The 19,466-nt window shown below is 40.7% G+C and overlaps 1 protein-coding gene across 1 annotated transcript; it reads right to left on the reverse strand.

Annotated features, from left to right (window-relative positions):
* Nucleotides 1-18,062: 18,062 nt before the first annotated feature.
* LOC147445971 (uncharacterized) lies at nt 18,063-19,051 on the reverse strand. The gene has a single exon (XM_086526140.1). It carries the CDS (start codon nt 18,952-18,954, stop codon nt 18,409-18,411), a length of 546 nt encoding a protein of 181 aa, XP_086382266.1. The 5' UTR covers nt 18,955-19,051; the 3' UTR covers nt 18,063-18,408.
* Between the last annotated feature and the right edge of the window lie 415 nt (nt 19,052-19,466).

The raw sequence follows: 19,466 nt of genomic DNA on the forward strand, positions 1-19,466 counted from the left end.
TCTCTCTCTCTCTCTCTCTCTCTCTCTCTCTCTCTCTCTCTCTCTCTCTCTCTCTCACACACACACACACACACACACACACACAACATGGACATGAACACACACATAAGTAGTTGTTGCAGGCTGAGATTGGTAAATGCCAAGGTCATCGAGCTACAGTTATAGCTACAGTTATTTTATGGAGTTCCAAACCTAGACGAATGTGCAAGCTAGAATGGATGACACGTGGGAGGCCTCTTCTTGCTTGGAAAATTTAAGCTCCACTATATATGTATAGATTTACTTTAAAATTATTTTGATCAAGAAAAAAGTTTTGGCACTCTCTCTCTCTCTCTCTCTCTCTCTCTCTCTCTCTCTCTCTCTCTCTCACACACACACACACACACGCGCATGCACGCATGCACACACACACATACATGCCTCTCCATTTGGAGCTATTTGAGACCACTGTTCAATGTTCGATTAAAATTAGGGTTTAATGTTGTAATTGAAAAATCTGAGCGATTTCAACATCATCTTGAAGTAAATCGATAAAATTTTGGTAGCGTACATGCAAACAATATCTTAATTCCTAAACACCCTTCAATTGGCTTTCAAAAGAAAAAGGAAAGTCTGGAAAAGTAGAGTCATTTTTTTTTATTGCTTGAAAGGTTTTCTTTTTTTTTTGGGCAAAACTCACAATTGTGAGTGAATTATATTGAGCAGCCCAAAAAATTAGAAGGGCTAGTCATGCTCTTGTGAGCCATGACATCATCCAGAGACTATAATTACATCAAGGTAGCCACCCCCACCAACCCGCCGCCTCTTCCTCGATACACACGGTCCAAAAAGTTCCTTACGCCGTCCTAGGCATTCCGTCTCCTGGCAACAAGGCACAAGTAGTCCTAGACCAAGCCTCCGAGTGTTGCTTGCACCCGAGCATCCATATTAGCACTTTGCTTTCTTGAGTAATTTCTGCAAAGCTTGCCACCTCATAGCCTCCTTCAAACACACGCCGGTTCCTTGTCTGCCATACATTATGTAAGAAGAAATATCTGATGATTTGAGTGTTGACAAGGAGGGCAGAACTTCCTGAATTCTTGCCTCCAAGGAATAGGTCAGTCTTGAAGAACCTAATTTTCCATGTTCTTTGGACCCACTTGCATATTTTTCATGCGAGGCCTTTAATAGTTGGGCAGTCCATGAATAGGTGGGCCAGATCTTCTCTAGCCATCCTGCACCCCAAGCATCGATCTAACCCAATCCCTCTCTCCTGAATCTTCACCCCCGTCGGTAGAGCACCCCAAATTACCTTCCATAGAAAGACCTTCATGTGCTGCGGAACCCTTGGCTTCCATATGCACTCCAATACTTGCTCCCACATTGGCCTCCGGCCATTGCTTTTTCCATAGCTTGTTTAGGGGGCTAAACCAATTCTTCTTATGAATCATTGTCTGATAAATGCTTTTAGGATGGGGTTTCCCTAATAGACTGCTTCCCGTCCATTTTCAGACATTCCAGTCAAACACCGAATCACAGATTGGCATCACTAAATTGTCAAGCTCCTTCATCACTTTGTGGACCAGCAAGACCTCCAAGCTATTGAGTTGGTACTGGGTAACCAGAAGGTCAATGGTTTTCCAACTCTTGTTGCCACTGTCCCAGAAGTGTCCAAGTCGCTTCAGACCCTTATTATTCAGTTTCCTGGTTTTTTCAATCCAATAGGGAGTTTGTGGCGGATCTACAACTTTGGACAGCCAAGGGGACCAATGTAAAATGGAGTTCTTGAAGTATCTGACTTCTTCCCCCCACTTTAAGACTCATGCTGCTCTCTTGCATTTTCTTACCAATTCTCCTGAGCTGCCTCTCAGAGACTGGGAGGTTAAAAGGTTAAAAGGTGAAAGTTTAAAAGGCCGAGATTGGTTTGAGACCTTCAAAAGCCAATGTCATCGAGCTGCAATTATTCTATGGAGTTCCAAACCTAGACGGTTGTGCAAGTTAGAATGGATGACACGTGGGAGGCCTCTCCTTGCTTGGAAAATTTAAGCTCCACTATATGTGTATAGATTTACTTTAAAATTATTTCGATAAAGAAAAAAAAATTTGGCACTCTCTCTCTCTCTCTCTCTCTCTCTCTCTCTCTCACACACACACACACACACACATACATGCCTCTCCATTTTGGAGCTATTCGAAACCACTGTTCAATGTTCAATTAAAATTAGGGTTTGATGTGGTAATTGAAAAATCTTAGCAATTTCAACATCCTTTTGAAGTAAATCGATAAAATTTTGGTAGCATACATACGAACAATATCTTAAGTTCTAAACACCCTTCAAGTAGCTTTCAAAAGAAAAAGGAAAGTCTGAAAAAGTAGAGTTATTTTTTTTTATTGATTAAAAGTTAAAAGGTGAAAGGTTGAAAGTGTTCACAAATTCCAACATTCCAAACTTAAAAGAAATGAGAAATTTTATAAGGTTTTCTCTTAAGTGAATCAATGAGTGAATCATGGAGGGTCTCTCCTTCCTTGAAAAATTTAAGCTATTTCATATATAGTATAGAAAAATATAGATATTGAAAAATTTAAGCTATTTCATATATAGTATAGAAGAAATATAGATATAGAAGGTATTGCAGAAAAAGTATAAGGGAAGGACACTTTACCAATGATGGCCTTATAACCCTCTTGATATATATGGCATTGGTGAAGAATCATTGTAGATACTCTTGAATGGCCACCTTTTGGTGTCCGAACCATCAAGTAGATCTTGAATGTGAAGAGAGGTTTTTGAGTTAGATTTGATATTGAGAGGCAGAGGAGGTAGAAATTGGTGCTTAGGAATTATGTGTGAAACTACTTTTTAGCAAGCTTGAAGCTATGGCAAAAACTTTGGCTTAGGGGGGATTAAGTATCAAGGGCTATAATAAGAGGCTTAGGGGATTAAGTACCAAGGACTATAATAAGAGGCTTAAATTTCTTGGGCTTTATGGAAGTGGGAAGGAGGGCCAAAGAATCCATGAAGAGATTGAGATAGAGTGAAGTGAACTCAAAACTTGAAGGGCATGGCATGGGAAACCCCTTTTGGTTGAGTATCTTAACATGGTGAGAACTTGGGCTTAGGCCATGAGGCTTTGGGATAACGAAGCTGACCATGTGAATAGGCATTGAATTACCTTAGAGATTGAGGTTAAAATTGGTGTCGCAACAAGGATGAGATGTCGTCCTTGACCAAGGTAGAAGTCAAGGCAACTAATGACTACACAAGGCCACCACATTAGCATACACACAGGGAGCTAGGGAGCACTCACACGGTTGAACATTGTGCAACACAAGTAGAATCGGTGCACTGTTTGGAAAAAATGTGTTTCAGCTTAATCTCATGCCATTTCAATTTCAAAAAATTTAGTTGAGGGAAAGGAGAAAAGGAGAAATCTCGCGGCGGCGGGGCGGGGCCCCGCTGCTGGAAATTGTGACCCTTCCCACCTGTCCTTAGAGGTCTATCCCTGCACATGCATGCCACTTTTGTAATAGGCCTTCTCGGCAAGGAGCATGCTATTTAGAGGCCCCTTTCGAATGGACGAGTCCTTTGAAAATAAGCCTTCACTAGGAAGGGCAATTTTGAAAATGCCAACTAGAGATAACACTTTTACGTGTTATTTTTAAAGAAGACCTTCAAAAACTATAAATGCGACAAGATTCGAGAGTCACATCTCTCTTGTTGTGCTTTTTCTACAATGTAGATGCTTTGCAATGCAAAATTTGATGCAACCACTCTTGTGATGCTTGCCACGTGCATGTTGATTTTAGAATCTAACGACCTCTAAGTTCCTCCACTAATGTCCTAGCCTATAGCACATGTGTGGCTACAATTGAGTTTGGGCATGAATCGTTTTAAGGAAATGAGGACAAACACTTTCTATGTACACTTCCTTCTCTATTTGCGACAACCACTACCATCTCTCCTACTTGTAGCTATAGCATGCAAGTAGGCGCATGTATGTTGAAGGTCCATTGTGTGTGCCAAGAAAATCTCAAACCACATCTTGGCCCCTCTACCCTTGCAAAAACTCTTAGGTCGTGCCATCCCTCCCTTTGTTGTGATAGGCATTGACCAAGACACCTTCCCTCTTCCTTCCTCTCAGAGGGCCTCACCTCGCTGAAATGCCTCTTTTCTCTTCCTTTTATCAGAGGGCCTCACCTCACAAAGTCCTCCAACTTGCACACGCTCCGTGTGGGGACTGAGTGCGCTCAAGAGAGGTGGTGTGTGTGTGTGTGTGTGTGTGTGTGTGTGTGTGTGTGTGTGTGTGTGTGTGTGTGTGTGTGTGTGTGTGTGTGTGTGTGTGTGTGTGTGTGTGTGTGAGAGAGAGAGAGTGAGAGAGAGAGAGAGAGAGAGAGAGATGAAAACTATTGGTGATGTTTTTGGGGGGATGAGGAACGGATAGAGCTAAGGTGAAGTATGCCAATATTCTAAGAATCTGCTAACTATCAAATTTCATTAAAGAATACCTAGTATGTTTGCTAACATGCTAGCTCCTCTTAAGTATGGAACCTCGAAAGATACACCAAAAGCAAGTGAATATTTCAGAGGAGCAAGAAAATTAAGGGGTATCGAGTGACAGGTTGGTGCATTTTTTCCTTGCATGATGGTGGACAAAGTGTATGATGGGCTTTTTCTCTCTGAATGCCAACTAAGGGAATTCCCTTCCCTAGCAAGGACAAGGGTACCCTTCAATTTCCAGGCCTGATCCCACCCCAAAATAGAGAAAAATAGTGTAAAAACCCAAAAAATAGACCTAATTTTCTAAAATTTCCTCTTTGCAAATTCAAGGAAGAAAATGAATTTTCCCTAGCAATGAATGGTATGTAGATCCCCCCATCCACACCCAACCCCAAAAAAAAAAGTGCCAAAACCTTCCAACAATTTATGATGAAGACACCAAAGCTAAGTTGTCAATGTACTAGCTACGATCTAAAGGCTAGAATTTTGAGATGCATGTTGACATCTTGAAGGCTAAAGAAAAACAAGTGACAAAATCACAAGGCCTGCCAATAGATGAAACGAATTAAGAACACGGAAGGGAAACACAAAGGTATAAGGACGGAAGTCACATTGATCAAGAAAGTGATTTGTAGATTACATTACAGAATGTCGGCCTCGATGAAGGATTGAAGAGTAGCAAAGTCGCATCTTCTTAGGATAAAGGTAGGCATAGAATATGGAAACATGGTTTGTTTTTGTGGAGAGGATGAGGGAAGGGAGACATGACACGAAAAAGGGAGGGAGGTATAAGAATCATTTAGGAATGATTAGATGTATGGATGAATGATCGGACCAGAAGCAAAACCGTGTGCCTGCAATGAATGATGCAGGGGGGATTTTTAATCCAAACATGATCGAGCTTTGAGTTGTACACAGTGGTCACATCATGAATTTGTTGTGTGTAGCCATGTGCTTGGAGCTTCTCCTCCAAGTAACGATATTGATTGTTTGGGGGCTCATTGTTTACATTAATGTCTCCCATGATGAAACTCATTCGTGTAGGATGGGATTGTTGCAGCAAGGTATAGAGTTGTGTGACCAATGCGGTTGAAGATGTGTTTGGTGATTTGTAGACGCATATGATTTCCCAATCAAGGTGTTCATGAATGGCTAATATAACTTGAATGATTTCTATCCAAAGCTAGCAATGTTTTTGTAGAGTGGAGCTTGATGCTAGGCTTGTAGTAGATTGAAACACCTATTTTGCTATGGTGATGGATATGATGAAACTTTGGTGCAAGATCATTGGAAGGATTTTTTTGCTTTGTTTCTTGGAGGCATAGAATGTCAGAACTTGTAAAATTCAAATCGTCTTTGATATGTTTAAGATATTTGTGACTAGAAACGATGTTCAATGATTGAATGATATGATGTGTCCATTTATATGCGAATGGAAATTTTGTCAAATACTCCCATTTGGCATCATTGTTGAGGAGGTCAAGCTCGTCAAGCACAATTTTGTTGACTTTGATTTGAGCTGGATGAATCGGATTGAGAATGTGAAAGTTTGATGGATCTTTGATGCGGGAAAGAGCTGTGTAAACCAATCCATGTGAGTTTATTGATGTTCGATCAAATGCTACTATGCTCATTGTTAAGCCTTGTGACCTATGGATAGTGCGTGCATTCGCTGCTTGTATTGGAAATTGAGTTCGAGAGACAGTGTTCAATGCATTTTTATCAACTTGAAATTCTTTTGTTGTTTGAAAAATTGGTGTCCGAGGGCCAATGGGAATCGTATTAAGGTGCTGGTTCACATGTCGTTGTTTGGAGCCTGTTGAGGAATCAAAAAACTCTATCCATGCAATAGGACAGTTAGCTCTACTGTTCACAAGCTTCAGAATTCCATCTATGCCATTCACAAGCCCGTCGGAAATATCGATATTTCCACTACAAATGTCAACAATCATTCCTGCTTTAAGCTCCAACGTTGAGGACAAGGCTGCTGTGTTTTGTGGGTTGTTTGGAACAACAAGGTTTTTGGAGCAAGTTCACGCATGGATTATGTATGCAGGAGTAGGCAATTCCTCAAAAACAAGTCGATTATATGAGTCCTTCAAGTTATTGGTGAAGTATAAATAGGGTGTTGTCAATTTGTTCAAGACCTTGTTGGTATGGTTGGTATTCAAGAGCAACAAATCCTCGGTTGTGTGTTTTGCTTTGCGTTTTTTATTGAGAATGGCAATGAAGTCATTATCTGATCGACGCATTGTTTTGTGAGCTCGTGGCATTTTATATGGGTGAGCCAGAATGAAGGCGAGAGCAATTGCAGAGAATCATGTGGCTCGCTGAATATCCAAAGATCTCGAACCGGGCTTGCTTGACATAGGTCACCGCAAAAGATGACATCTAGACCACCAAATGGTTCTATGTGATTGTGCTTAATTGATCGCAGCCTTGTGTCTATGATACGCAAGAGTCTATTCCCAATCAAAGATGCCTCATCAAACACAACAAGCTTGAGGTTTCTATACAGTTGTGAGAGCTCGACAAGGCTCTCAAAAGAAAGAGAAAACATTTAGTTGGAAGACAAGGGGCAAACGTAATGTTGAGTGAATCGTTGTCCCTCCAAGGTTGAAAGCTGATTTTCCTGTATATGCCATTAACAATGTCGAGGGAAGATGAACATCTAATTCAAGGGAGGCATTGTAGTGACGAATCAAACCTTGCACGATTACTTGCAAAGTGAAAGTTTTCCCCGTTCCTGCACCACCAGTCAAAAAGAGATGGATTGGTTGAGTTGGTTGCAAGCGCTTCCTAATCATAATGTTGTCAAAAAGGGAATGTTGCTGTATGTTCAACTTGGACACAAGTGAGTGATACTCCTCGTTGCATAATGCCAATTTTTGAAATGTTGGTAAGGATCTTGTAGTGGGCTTGCTTGGTTGAATATCAAGTGCCAACTCATATTTGTATGACTCGCCAGGCTTAGATCTTGAGGATGAGGGCAATGAGAGCGTGTTTGAGCTTGCTGCACGAAGTTCTAGCTTACAATATTTTTTACGATCGTCATCTATAATTGCATAGTTTGTGGTATATTTGTCTTTCCAACAATCAACACTTGTCTCAAAGGTTTTCTCATCACCCGTAAATGGAAGGAACAATAGGCAAATCTCATGGAAATGCCTCTCTACATCTTTCTCCAGAATGAAGTTAGCATATCGTATGACTCGAGGGTTCTTAGACTTGTGGGTAGAGCCACGCACGCATCGGTAGTTGCTTGCATAATCAGCCAAACATATGTGTGCAAGGTTGTCTAGACGATGGGTGTACTTGGTGACAATATCGTCAAAGAAAATGTTAGAATCATCAGGATTCAAAGTATTCAATGCAGCTCTTCTTTTTAACAACAATGTGTGCTGGATTTCGAAATCTGCATTGACGAACACGAATTGTCTGCTCGCACTATGTAAGGGAAATGAAAGAGAAATGTATGTGGCTTGCTGTGATGTCATCTCTTGTGTATTGATCAAAGCACTTCCAATTTTTTTCAACCGATCCAAGGTTGACACAGTTGTCTTCTTGCTATCTTGCAATATGTGCTTGATTGTTTTGCTTGTGGTCGAATTGTTTTTAGTCATGTATGATATGCAATATGCAACAGCGCCATCGCCATTGAATATAAATTGAATGTCAATGTTTGCATCCCATAAACTACACAACTCTTTGTTGAAATTGTTTGTGTAAATGTCCTTTGAATGTCTTTTCAAGAGTAGTGCTGGCTCTGTGATGCTCACCGAAAGGGACTTAATGTACACTTCTTCAGTCATTCCCAAAGAGGTCAACCATTCATCATACGATGCTTCTGAATCATGTCCAAGAGCAAGCAATTGATCATTAATGCACTTTTTGTAGGCTAACAATGCGTCTTTCTCTGTCTGTGCCACTATGACTGGATATAGAATCATAGTTTCTCGAGAGGGTGGACGCGGAAAACCAAACCGACAAAAACTTTTACGTTTTTTGCATGTTTTACGATGGTAGTGGGCTTGCACGCTTCTGAGAGACTCTTCTAACAAATTCTTGTTGGTAGCAATATGTGTGTCGATAAATTGTATTGTATCATTATCCGGCGCTACACCAAAGAGAGGTGCATCTTTTACCCAAAGCAATCCATGATCATGCTGACTTCCTCTATTTTGAAACTCGGTCACAAAAAAGTAATCCATAAACTCACCAAGGATGGCATTGTTGCGTTTCAATTCCGTTTTCATTGCTTGAAATCTATGGACATAGTATCGCGCTGTTGTTACAGGATCAGAACGTACAAGTGCATGAATGAATGAGGCTTTGGTTGTGTAATCTGTTTCTTTAATATGAGGACTCAATGCACACAAACATTTTTTCAAAGGGTCCCATCTTTGCTCAACACATGAAAATGTTACAAAGAAAGTCGGCTGGCCCAATTGACGAATCATTGCAAACACGTTTCGCTTAAGCTTCGCCTTGTAATCGATTGAAGTGAGTAGTGATTGGAAGTCGTGGTACCCTAGCTCGGATGAAAGCAGCTGCTCTATGTTAGTGCTAGCTTGAACATCTTTTGCTTGTAATTGCTTGCCACAAAATTTTCCCTTGCGTAAGCGCACCCATATAGATCCAAGCACTTTCACAATAATAATTTTCATTGTTTTAAAGAACAAATTTTCAATGTTGCTTGCAAATCGTCTATTCACATTTTTAAGCTCCCATTGTGCTACTTTTTGGTATTTTTTCTTCACCAACACATGATACTCTCTTCTCTGACCAAAAAACAATGTGGGAATGACAACTCCTCACAAGATTCGTCATCGAAAATGCTTAGAGGGCTGAATCCCTCACAAGGTGCTATACTTGCAACTTGTGAATTATGGTCCATAACTTGTTGAGCGAAGTAGATATCGTGCACCAAAGTATCCGTAGAATCATTCTCGTCTTCAAGATCTTCTTGGTGTGGACTGCGACACACATCTGCATGGATTGTGAAACTAGATGACCAAGACATATCGATAGAAACACCATGCTCAATGTACAAGGAAGCGCTCAGTAGGTCAACCAAAGCTTGAAGTACACAATTTGGCCGCACAATGCCACTCAAGTAGGCATGATCATAATCAAGCTTGCGTTTAATTTCAACTAGATTGAAGCTTGATCACTGGAGAAGCGTGGCAACACTCTTTGTACTCTTGACAAGTCTGCCATTACATTCACAATGCTTCCGCGTAAACCAAATTGACCTTCAAAGTTGAGTTCTCGAATTTGTGCGAATGGTATGCGTAAAGATACAAGACGACTCTCTACTAAATTCAAATTTTCTACACTAGATGTTTTGACACTAAAAGTCATCTCTCTTCTCATGCAAAATAGTGGTTCCTCTTGTTTCTTCAATGCGACCTTGCACGGGTGACACACACGAAGCACCTTATCGTCAACCACCACGATTGATTTTATTTTTCTAAAAAGCAATAACTCCACCTTTGACATGCCATGCAAACTTTGATGAAACATAAGTGAACCACATGAAGCACAATCAAAAGAAGGGGTATCCTCGATGATCTTCGCATATTGTGAAGTTCGACTAGATGAAACTGTAGAGATTCTTTGATGTGTTAGAGATGACTTGGACATATTGTAAATTTTGGATGTGACTTGCTTAAGGGTAAAGGTGTTGGGGTATAGACTCAAGAAAATAGATGCAACTTGCTGAACAGCAACATTATGGCTGTCGATGAGAGTAGCTAGAGACAAGGTAGCCTCTTTAGTCCATACACATCGTCTACATTAAGGACAGTCAAAACCACCAGGAAACCATAAAAATTCACCATGCAAACTCAGCACAACCAAAGATGGCAAAGTGGAAGAAAATGGACAGTCATGCGCAGCAAAGGAGCAAGCTTCACGTATAGTCTCACCTTGGTAGAAGTAAAGTTTACACGCAGCAGAAAACATATTGCACATTATACTAACCAAGTGTACGCTCAACATCATTGAGAATTGGCGACTAGACAAGAGAGATATTATAAATTCTCTTTGATCAAAAGAGTGCGATTGAAGACTTATGATCCAAGGATGCACCCAAATTTTCAAAATGTCTTCATTTCTTAATGCTATTTGCTCCACAATAACATCAACAACTTTAGACTCAAGAGATTGCAAAGAGAGGCTCAAGTTAAAAAGGTGAAGTAAGCTTAGCAAACCATCTTTGTTGTTCAAAAAATTACATATAAATATGGGATCAAGGTACAATCTTTTACTTTCTGCCCACAAAATGAGATCGCTTGCCATTTACAAAAAGGATAGTGTAACAAAGAGAAACACAACTAGGCACCTTTGAAAGAAATGACCTGACCCGACTTGTCAATAGTGAACCAACCAGCTTTCTTAAAGTTAAAGAGCGAAGATTTTAAATCCACCAAGCTTTGCTCAAAGAGATGCAGAAATGGACGAGAGAATCCAAGCACAAAGTCGACTACAGCACCTTGTAAAATAACACAGACAGCCTCTCCATCTTGAGGATATAATTTGGCAGGAACACTGGTTGCTTATTGATTGTAGATTGTCTTCCACAAGAGTAGCAAAATGGGTTGCTAGCTTGGCGGCTTACATTCAAACCTTTGCACGTGCCACAAGAAAACTCCACATCCAAGTTGTTCACACTTACAATCTCCAAAGTTCCAAACACCTACCAATTTCACATTTACCAATGAGAATTATAAAGATTTTTATTTGATATGCAATCAAAAATTTTACCTTCTTCCCAAAGCTTAAATTAGAGACTTGTTTATGCAAGTATTCTTAAAAGACATCAGCCAATGAAGGAGGCAATGGACACAAGATTGTAGCATCGACGACACTTATAGTGTTCGATAGGTGCTTGAAGACGTTGATGTTACGATCAACACAAGTGTAGAAACCCTTTTCTTTGACCTCGTTGACCATAAGTTGATAGTCAAGGTGTCGTGTTGGGACAAAGAGAAGCTGCCATAAACACAAACCTGAGAAAAAGATACGCACTACTACTTAAAAGGCTGGTTAAAACTTACACTAGCTCGATCGCTTGTTGACGGCCCATCAGCAATCGTCAATCAAAAACTAGGAGTGCCATCACTTCTAGTTGCATTCTCTATTTTGACGACAATGAACACAACAGTCGACACCGACTCGTTAGCATTACAACTTTGGGCCAACAGCTCTTTGATCTTCTTTTCTGGATAAAGGTAGAGGCAGCACTCAAAAGGCTATGCCTTAACAACCAAAGTAGTTGCATCTGCATACAAAGCCCACAAGCAAGTACCACCGTCTTTTGCAACAACCTTTTTTACACATGCCCCCTCGATGTGCACGTAATCATGGACAGCAAAGGCCTCGATAAACTCTGAGAGGTATATCTCAGTCACAACAAAAGTCACAGTATGGTGAGATTCTCTATCAAGGAGGTCTGCACGCATGTATCTACCAAAGTTAGACTTGGGTATTTTATAAGTACCATAATTACATAGCACTTTGCCTTCCAAGGCAAATCTAAAATTTGCAGTCTCTGACAACTCGGAGATCACTAAGTTTCTTAGGGTTGGGGTTATGGCCAACTATGAAGTGAAAGATTCAGCATTAGGCTCGTCTTTCTCTTCACCTATATTTTTTATCAGAGGTGACGAGAATGAGGTATCTGCCAAGCACCTAGATGCTTTACCTAAAAACAACCATAGGTGTGAGTAATATACTCTATCGAATCAATAGGAAAATAGCAAGGATTACCTCTGACTGCGAGCAATGCCTTTTTAATAGCTGAAAAAGAGGCTTTATTCAACTTTCCTCTTGGGCTAAGTTTTTTGCTATGCGGGGAAGATTCCGAGGATTGATTGAGGTTTCGAGCCAAAGGTGAAAAATCAGCAGCAGTGTTACACTTCATACTCTCAACAAGCTCTCTTTGCAACAAAGGTGCTTCTACACGCTCGGGCTCAAACAGTGCATCATCAAAACTAACATCTACAAACATATGCTCATGTTAATGCTCGAGATCACATGCTCAAAGTAAACACAGCTCAAGTAAAATCTTGTTAACAACATACTCACCATTCATGGGAGTATCCATTGTATTAGGTATATAAAGCTAGAATTGCAAGCAACTATGAGCAATAAGAGCTTAGGCTTCAGGAATAGCATATGTATATGGTGCTAGAGATAGTTGTTTATATAGGAGCTGTGAGAGAAGCAGTGGAGAGCAATAGTGCATGTGTTTCTATGATGAGAGCCAATGCCTCACGTTCAGCATAGAAACCAAAGCAGAGAGATTGCAATAAGATGATGCAATTTTTAAAGTAAGAGAGCACGTTTTTTTAGGGCGACTTTATAACCTGTCTTGGTAGCAATGAAAGTAAGTAGTATTTATTTTATTTCATTTTTAAGAGTGAGTTGAACATCTCACAATAAATCGGAATAAAATGACCTAAATTATAATTAACAAATACCTACTAGGATAGTGCATTTATCATGGGCGACATGTTTTTTTCAAGAGATTTTTATATTATCAAAAGTTTTAAAAATTAAATTTAGGCTTAAATATTAAAACGTCTTGACTCCATAAAAAAACCTAGTGCAATTTAAAACCCTAATCCTTTTAATAAGGATAGAATATGTTTCTCAAAAATAATATAAACCTGTCCACTTTATAATATTAAAATTAAGTTTGTGTACAATAATATCTTCTTAATTTTGATAAATATTAAATGGAAAATTATGACAACTAAAGAGCTATTTTGCTTAGAGATTCTATCCTAAGTTTGGAAACAAATTAGCAACAAAACAAAATTCAAAAGAAATTATCAAACAAACTTATCCGCGAGTGCAATTAAATTCCGCCTTGCATTTGTCTTTCCCTATCCCATAAGCTCAGAATAGAACACCCAACAACATAAAGGACGTGTATCTATAGTTGGGTATATAGTCATCATCACAGCTTATCCAGTAAAAGAGTACTTCGTTTTAATGCTCATTCTATTTTTTTTAATCTCTAGTGAGTAGACATCATAGCAAATCCCCGATAAACTGAGAGCAAGTCTTAGATAAAAGGCTCTATTGCTTTGCATGTAGAGGTATAACAAAAATACTCAAGGACAGAAAGAACTTGACACATACTACATACAAAACACTAACCATAAGCACAAGACAGCAGGGGCTGGAAACAAGGCTGCTAATTCTCACGTCACCGAGCAAAAAGAGTGAATAATATAAAAAACATAACCAATCTTAAGCATCAAAGATGCTATCACGGAAGTCTAAAAGGAAAATTCATATACTGTTCCAAGATGTGCCTTGCGAAATTGAGGACATGAAAGTAGCAAAACATTCTTGAAGTACTTAAAAGTCTTCTCCTCACTCAGCTTAAAGAGAAAACAGTCCTGGATATTAGCTTCATCAGTGAACGTCAACTGGTGCATACAAGGAGCAGCCTTGAGCTTCTTCAGCAGCCACAAACCAGAATTAAACATGGTGTTAGAGCTGTACAAATAGCCAAGCTGAGGGCTTGAGATCGACAGATATGTGTGTAGCTACTCGAGAAAATCTTTCATCAGCGGATCTGCAAAGTCAAATCAGACAGTTGGTATCATAGATAATAAGAATAAACAAAACCGGATGTACTCTTAACAGTTTCAACACTAAAGAGAACAATCAAAGCTTCCCCTTACGTCATGATCAGACTATTGAACCCATTTACTACAATCCACACCAAATAAATATAGAAAAGGACATGAAGCAAAGCCAAAGCAATCCGACCCCATTCCATATCCGAAACCTCGACATTATCTAAACCTTGACATTATCTGAAGCCAATAATTAGTTAAATTAACCTCCAAGTGCTAATGCTTGCACTGCGTCCCAGCCCATCTCAGCAACTGCTTGCAGCTTCATCCCAGCAAACCCACCTCGATAGCTTCTACTACTACCCTACAATCCGATGCAAAATTACATATACAAAATACAAATGCATAAGCAAGGCAAGATAGATACAGCGCAAATGTATGTAAAAAATAAATACAAACCTGTGCAATAGTACTGCGCATCAACTACAGCAGAAGTGCAACAGCGCCGACCAATAACAGTATTCCCATCTTCAAACACAGGCTCTTGAGATGCTCTTCACATCCTCATGAATACGGATTAGTCATCGGACCCTGTGGAAGCGGCGGGAAGCAAGGCCCGATGGGCGAGCAAAGAATATCGAAGCCAGGACTTCACGGATGCGAGATACTCTCAGCTTCTGCAACGGATTCTAACTCATGCTGAAACTGTCAAGAGCGAAAGGCACCAGGGCTGACACCGTGTAGGCCCATCATATCCGTCTTGAAGCCCCATACCTGATACAAGAAGAAACCAGATATGCCAAAGCACAGTGAGAGAGAGAGAGAAAGAGAGAGAGAGAGAGAGAGAGAGAGAGAGAGGGAGAGAGTGGAAGGAAGCTGACCTTTGATTTCTGTGTGAGAGAGGGCGTATGGCCGCTGCAGAAAGGCAAAATGCAGAGTTTTTCCCAGCAGAGCCATTCCGAGGTTGTTCGACTTCCAGGGACAGAACGAGCAGGGAAGGCATGCGTTGGTGTACATAGAAAAGATAAGAGCTCACTACAAGCGAGGGGGAGATAGCGTATTGGACGCATGGGCGGCGATGGCATCCTCATCTTACCTCTACAAATTGATGAAATATGTGAGAACACAGTTCAAAAAATCTACAAATTTCAAAATTGTTGGTAGTATTTCCAATTTGCTACTTTGCAAGGAGGAAACTCGACTAACGGCTGCTAAAAGAGACTTTCTCGAACATCAATTGGAATTAATCTATAGAAGGCGAATTTTTTCTTCAAATCGAACTTCAAATGGGCATGTATGAGCTCTAGTGACCGCTCTTAACATACAAAGTACACACAGAAGTTTTTACATGCTATTATGAGTAGAAGGCAATTACATTTGAAGCAAAAGATGGGCAACCAAAAATTGTGCAGAAGTTCAAACTAGCATGCATGCACGAGTAAAAAGCTAATGATCATTCTCTCTCTCTCTCTCTCTCTCTCTCTCTCTCTCTCTCTCTCTCTCTCTCACACACACACACACACACACACATGCATGCATGCACGCACACCGTCAGGACTAAGTAGAACACAAAATTTAATGCAAAGTGGTGAGGGGATCCACGGTTTTCAAATCCACACACAAATATCAATGCAGTCGTAATCGCAATTGTCACATCAAAACAAAACCTGCGCAAAAATTATACCCCCTAAACCTGGGCAGAGCATGTTGAGTTACCATAAAGAATCATAAAAACGGGTTGGGTTACATCATGTACGCGAGGGTGAGGTGGTTGGCCCATTTGTCTCAAATCTTGGGGCATGAGGCTGTGGGTTCAAAGCCGGCCGGCCAAGCCTCTGGGTTGCCTTGATTTTTGTGTTGCCCAGGTTTAGCGCGCCTCAATTTTTGTGCTAACCGGGTTTAGTCCACCACAGAATGGGTTTAGTGCGCCTAAGGATCACGTCCTCCACTTCGTAGCCGTCGATCCCCTCACCCACCCCCCAAAAAAAAACCAAATATTAAATGTTGTGTGTCATGTAGTCAAGAGGCACATCTACACACCAAACTTGAGCTTATAATAGAAAGGAATCCGCAATCACATATTAAGGAAAATGATTTATTATAAACGCTCAATTAAGAGCTGCATACACAAACTTGAGCTTGCAATAGAAAGGAATTGGCAATCGCTTATTAAGGTAAATAATTTATTATAAATGTTCAATTAAGACCTTATTTATATATGTACACACAGTAGTGTGTTCTAAGCTTGACTTCAATTTGGAGAGTAGTGGCTCAAGGGAACACCCATGAACATATCTCACATAAATTGAGTGATTTTACGAGCAATTAGTGTGTAGATTAGAGCTTAGTAGAGAGAGGAGTGAAGAGGATCTGGTGTGAGATTAGGAATTGCTAACAATGCTTAATCTTAAGGGCAATCGGTAGCTTGTGATGCATGAACTAATGATCCATTCACGGGTCTCTTGATAGCTTAACCATATTTAGGTTAGACTTACATTAGGCCTCAATTAAAGGCCAATGCACTTAGTGAATATGGCTACAAAATAAGCTTACTTGCTATACAAAAAGGTTTGCACAGCACAAAGCTCTCTTCTATAGATCTAAAAAGGATAGTTTTCACACATGCAAGCTCTATAGGTGGCTTATTAACTAGATACAACAAAACTCGCATCCAACAGAATGGTAGTCATACACTCGTCATACAACAAGTGGGAGCAAAAGTCTCATAAAAACCATCGCCCTTCTCTTCAGCATATCGTTTTTCCACAAGTCTAGCCTTACAACAATCAACACTACCATTAGGCTTATGTTTTAACTTGAAAACCCATTTAGCATCAAAGGCGTTTTTTGCCAAAGGACAAGTCACGCAGACCATGTGCCATTCTTCACAATAGCAATACACGCATACTACATTGTACCAACCAATTTTTTCAATTTTTTGCATTATCAAATGACAAAGAATTTTCTTCATCGTGCATACTAGACACAGCCAAAACATAACAATCTAATGCATAAGAGGCATGCTAACAATAGGAATGACAACAATAATACAAACATGTACCCAAATTACTATCAAGCATAGTTTTCATCATTCATCTAGGCAATTCTCAAGCCTACTCATTTTCAGGCATGTCTTCATCAATTACGTCTGCATCAAAAAATGGCTTATTTATAATAGCTACAAGGTTGCACATGTGCTTCATTAGAACTTACATTCATACTATCATAATTAAACAGAGATGACAATGTATCATACACATTTTGTCAACTCATATTTATCTTCTTGGTACATGCTAACAAGGGTTGAATTCAAAATTACTCTTCCACAAAAGCATTAATATCTTGACTAATGAAGATACACTTTGTGTGAGAATAGGATAACGTATAGCCTTTGCTTTTTAGACTATACCCAACAAAAATGCATTTCATAGTCTTATCATCTAATTTTTAACATTGTTTTTCAAACAACAAATATAAACCAAGTAAACAAACACACAAGTGACCTATAGATGACTTCTTGCCATGTGCAACCTCGTATAAAGTGATAAGAGTGCAATTCTTTAGCGAGGCACTTGTTTAGTACATACACCACACACATAAGAGTCTCAATCCAAAACCCATGTGGCAAAGCTTGGCACTTGACCATGCATTGGATCATCTCTTTTATTTTTTCTCTCCACGGTGCCATTTTGTTGAGGGGTATACAACATAGTACATTGGTCCTTTATCTCAACTCAATAAAAATGCATTGAATTGCTTCAATATATAGTCCCTCCTCCATCAAAACGAAGGGTGACCACAATACAGCAGGATACATTTTTAGTTATGAGCAAAATTTTATTGAAGCACATAAAGGCATCCAACTTTATTTTAAGCAGATGCACCCATGCATGCCTAGAGTGATCATCAATAAAAGTCACAAAAACAAACCAATCGCAAAATTTGGAGGATACACTACTTGTGGGTATGGGAGGAGTGCCATGCTGCAGTGGTCTACCTGCAGTGGTCTACCTACACTATATGAAAGCATTGAGAAACAAAAAATGTTGGTCAAAGATGGAAAATGCTTGCACACTTTTGAAGGTAGAAAAGACTCTCATGGTGGAGATCGAGAAAGAAAGTTTTGGAAAACATCAACTTTGGCAACTTCAACTGGATGTTGTATTAACTGCTAAAAAAGGCCACTTTGCAGAATTCTCCGCTATCGAAATTATTCCCACAACAGTTTGGCAAAGTCATGGAACATATAAGAAATCGTCCCGTCAAGCAAGGCAAACTAGTGTCCAGGCTATCTTGCCCTTCTTTTAGGAGAGCACAACCTCAAAAGCTATCTAAGCATTTTTGTGGCGGGAACAGAGGGTGTGGAGGAGGTCCTTGACACAGACCTCGTAGAGGCTGGTGAGGACAATGTTGCGCAGAGAGGGTTGGTCGATGGAGGAGAGGGGCTGCATGACGTAGCTCCACACGATTTTGGTGGATGAAGGGGAGGTGGGAATGAGGTTGAAGGAGGGCGTGAGCCCCACGAAGAAGGGGACGGAGGAGCCCACCACCTTGTAGGAGAGCTTGTGGGAGGCGGAGTCGAGGTCCAGAAGCTTCTCGCGGGCGTGGCTTGGGTTGGGCGGGTGGGTCTGCGCCAGCCGAACACAGCCCGGCTGCTGCGGCGTGCCCTCCACAATGGCGCAACTAGCCAGCAACGTGGGCGCCCACTTGTGCATCCCTCCAAAATCGCTTGTCAACTGCCATACCTCCTCCACAGGAAATCCCACCTCCCACTCAAACACCTCCCGCCATACCTCCCCCTCCTCCTGCTCCTGCTGCTGCCCACTAATGGCTGATCCCGCGCCGCTCTGGCTTACCTTCCGCTCGCTGGTCGCCATGTGTGAGAGAGAGAGAGAGAGAGAGAGAGAGAGAGAGAGAGAGAGAGACGGGATCGTTATCTGCCATTGACAAGATGCAGCATCGTCTATATCGAAGGCCACGATGCTCAGGTATCCTCCTCTGCCACTACCCGACAATATCGTGGGACATATATAAAATGAGCTCCACGTCTTATTTGGCTTACATAAGGTTGGGTTCATACGAGCCAGAGGAAGAGAAGTCTGATTCTTGCTTATCTCCGTCTCAATTGAACAGCGCTGCAGGTGGAAGAGCGAAAAGTGAGAGGAGTTGAGAGAGCTAGCAGCTCTTTTGGGGGCGGGGGGGTTGGAACAGATTTGGCAGGCCCGAAGGAAGAACTCCTCACTTTGCAACCAACCAGCTCCTCCCACACAATCCTCACGCCCCTATAGGAGAGATTTCCATTGCTTGGTTTGTGAGCTTGGAGGAAGAGAAGTTTGATTCATGCTTACCTCCGTCTCATCTGAACAGCATTGTAGGTTGAAGAACGAAA

The sequence above is a fragment of the Adiantum capillus-veneris genome, chromosome 12 (assembly GCF_014529385.1).
Source record: "Adiantum capillus-veneris isolate H3 chromosome 12, ASM1452938v2, whole genome shotgun sequence".
Lineage (NCBI taxonomy): Eukaryota > Viridiplantae > Streptophyta > Polypodiopsida > Polypodiales > Pteridaceae > Adiantum > Adiantum capillus-veneris.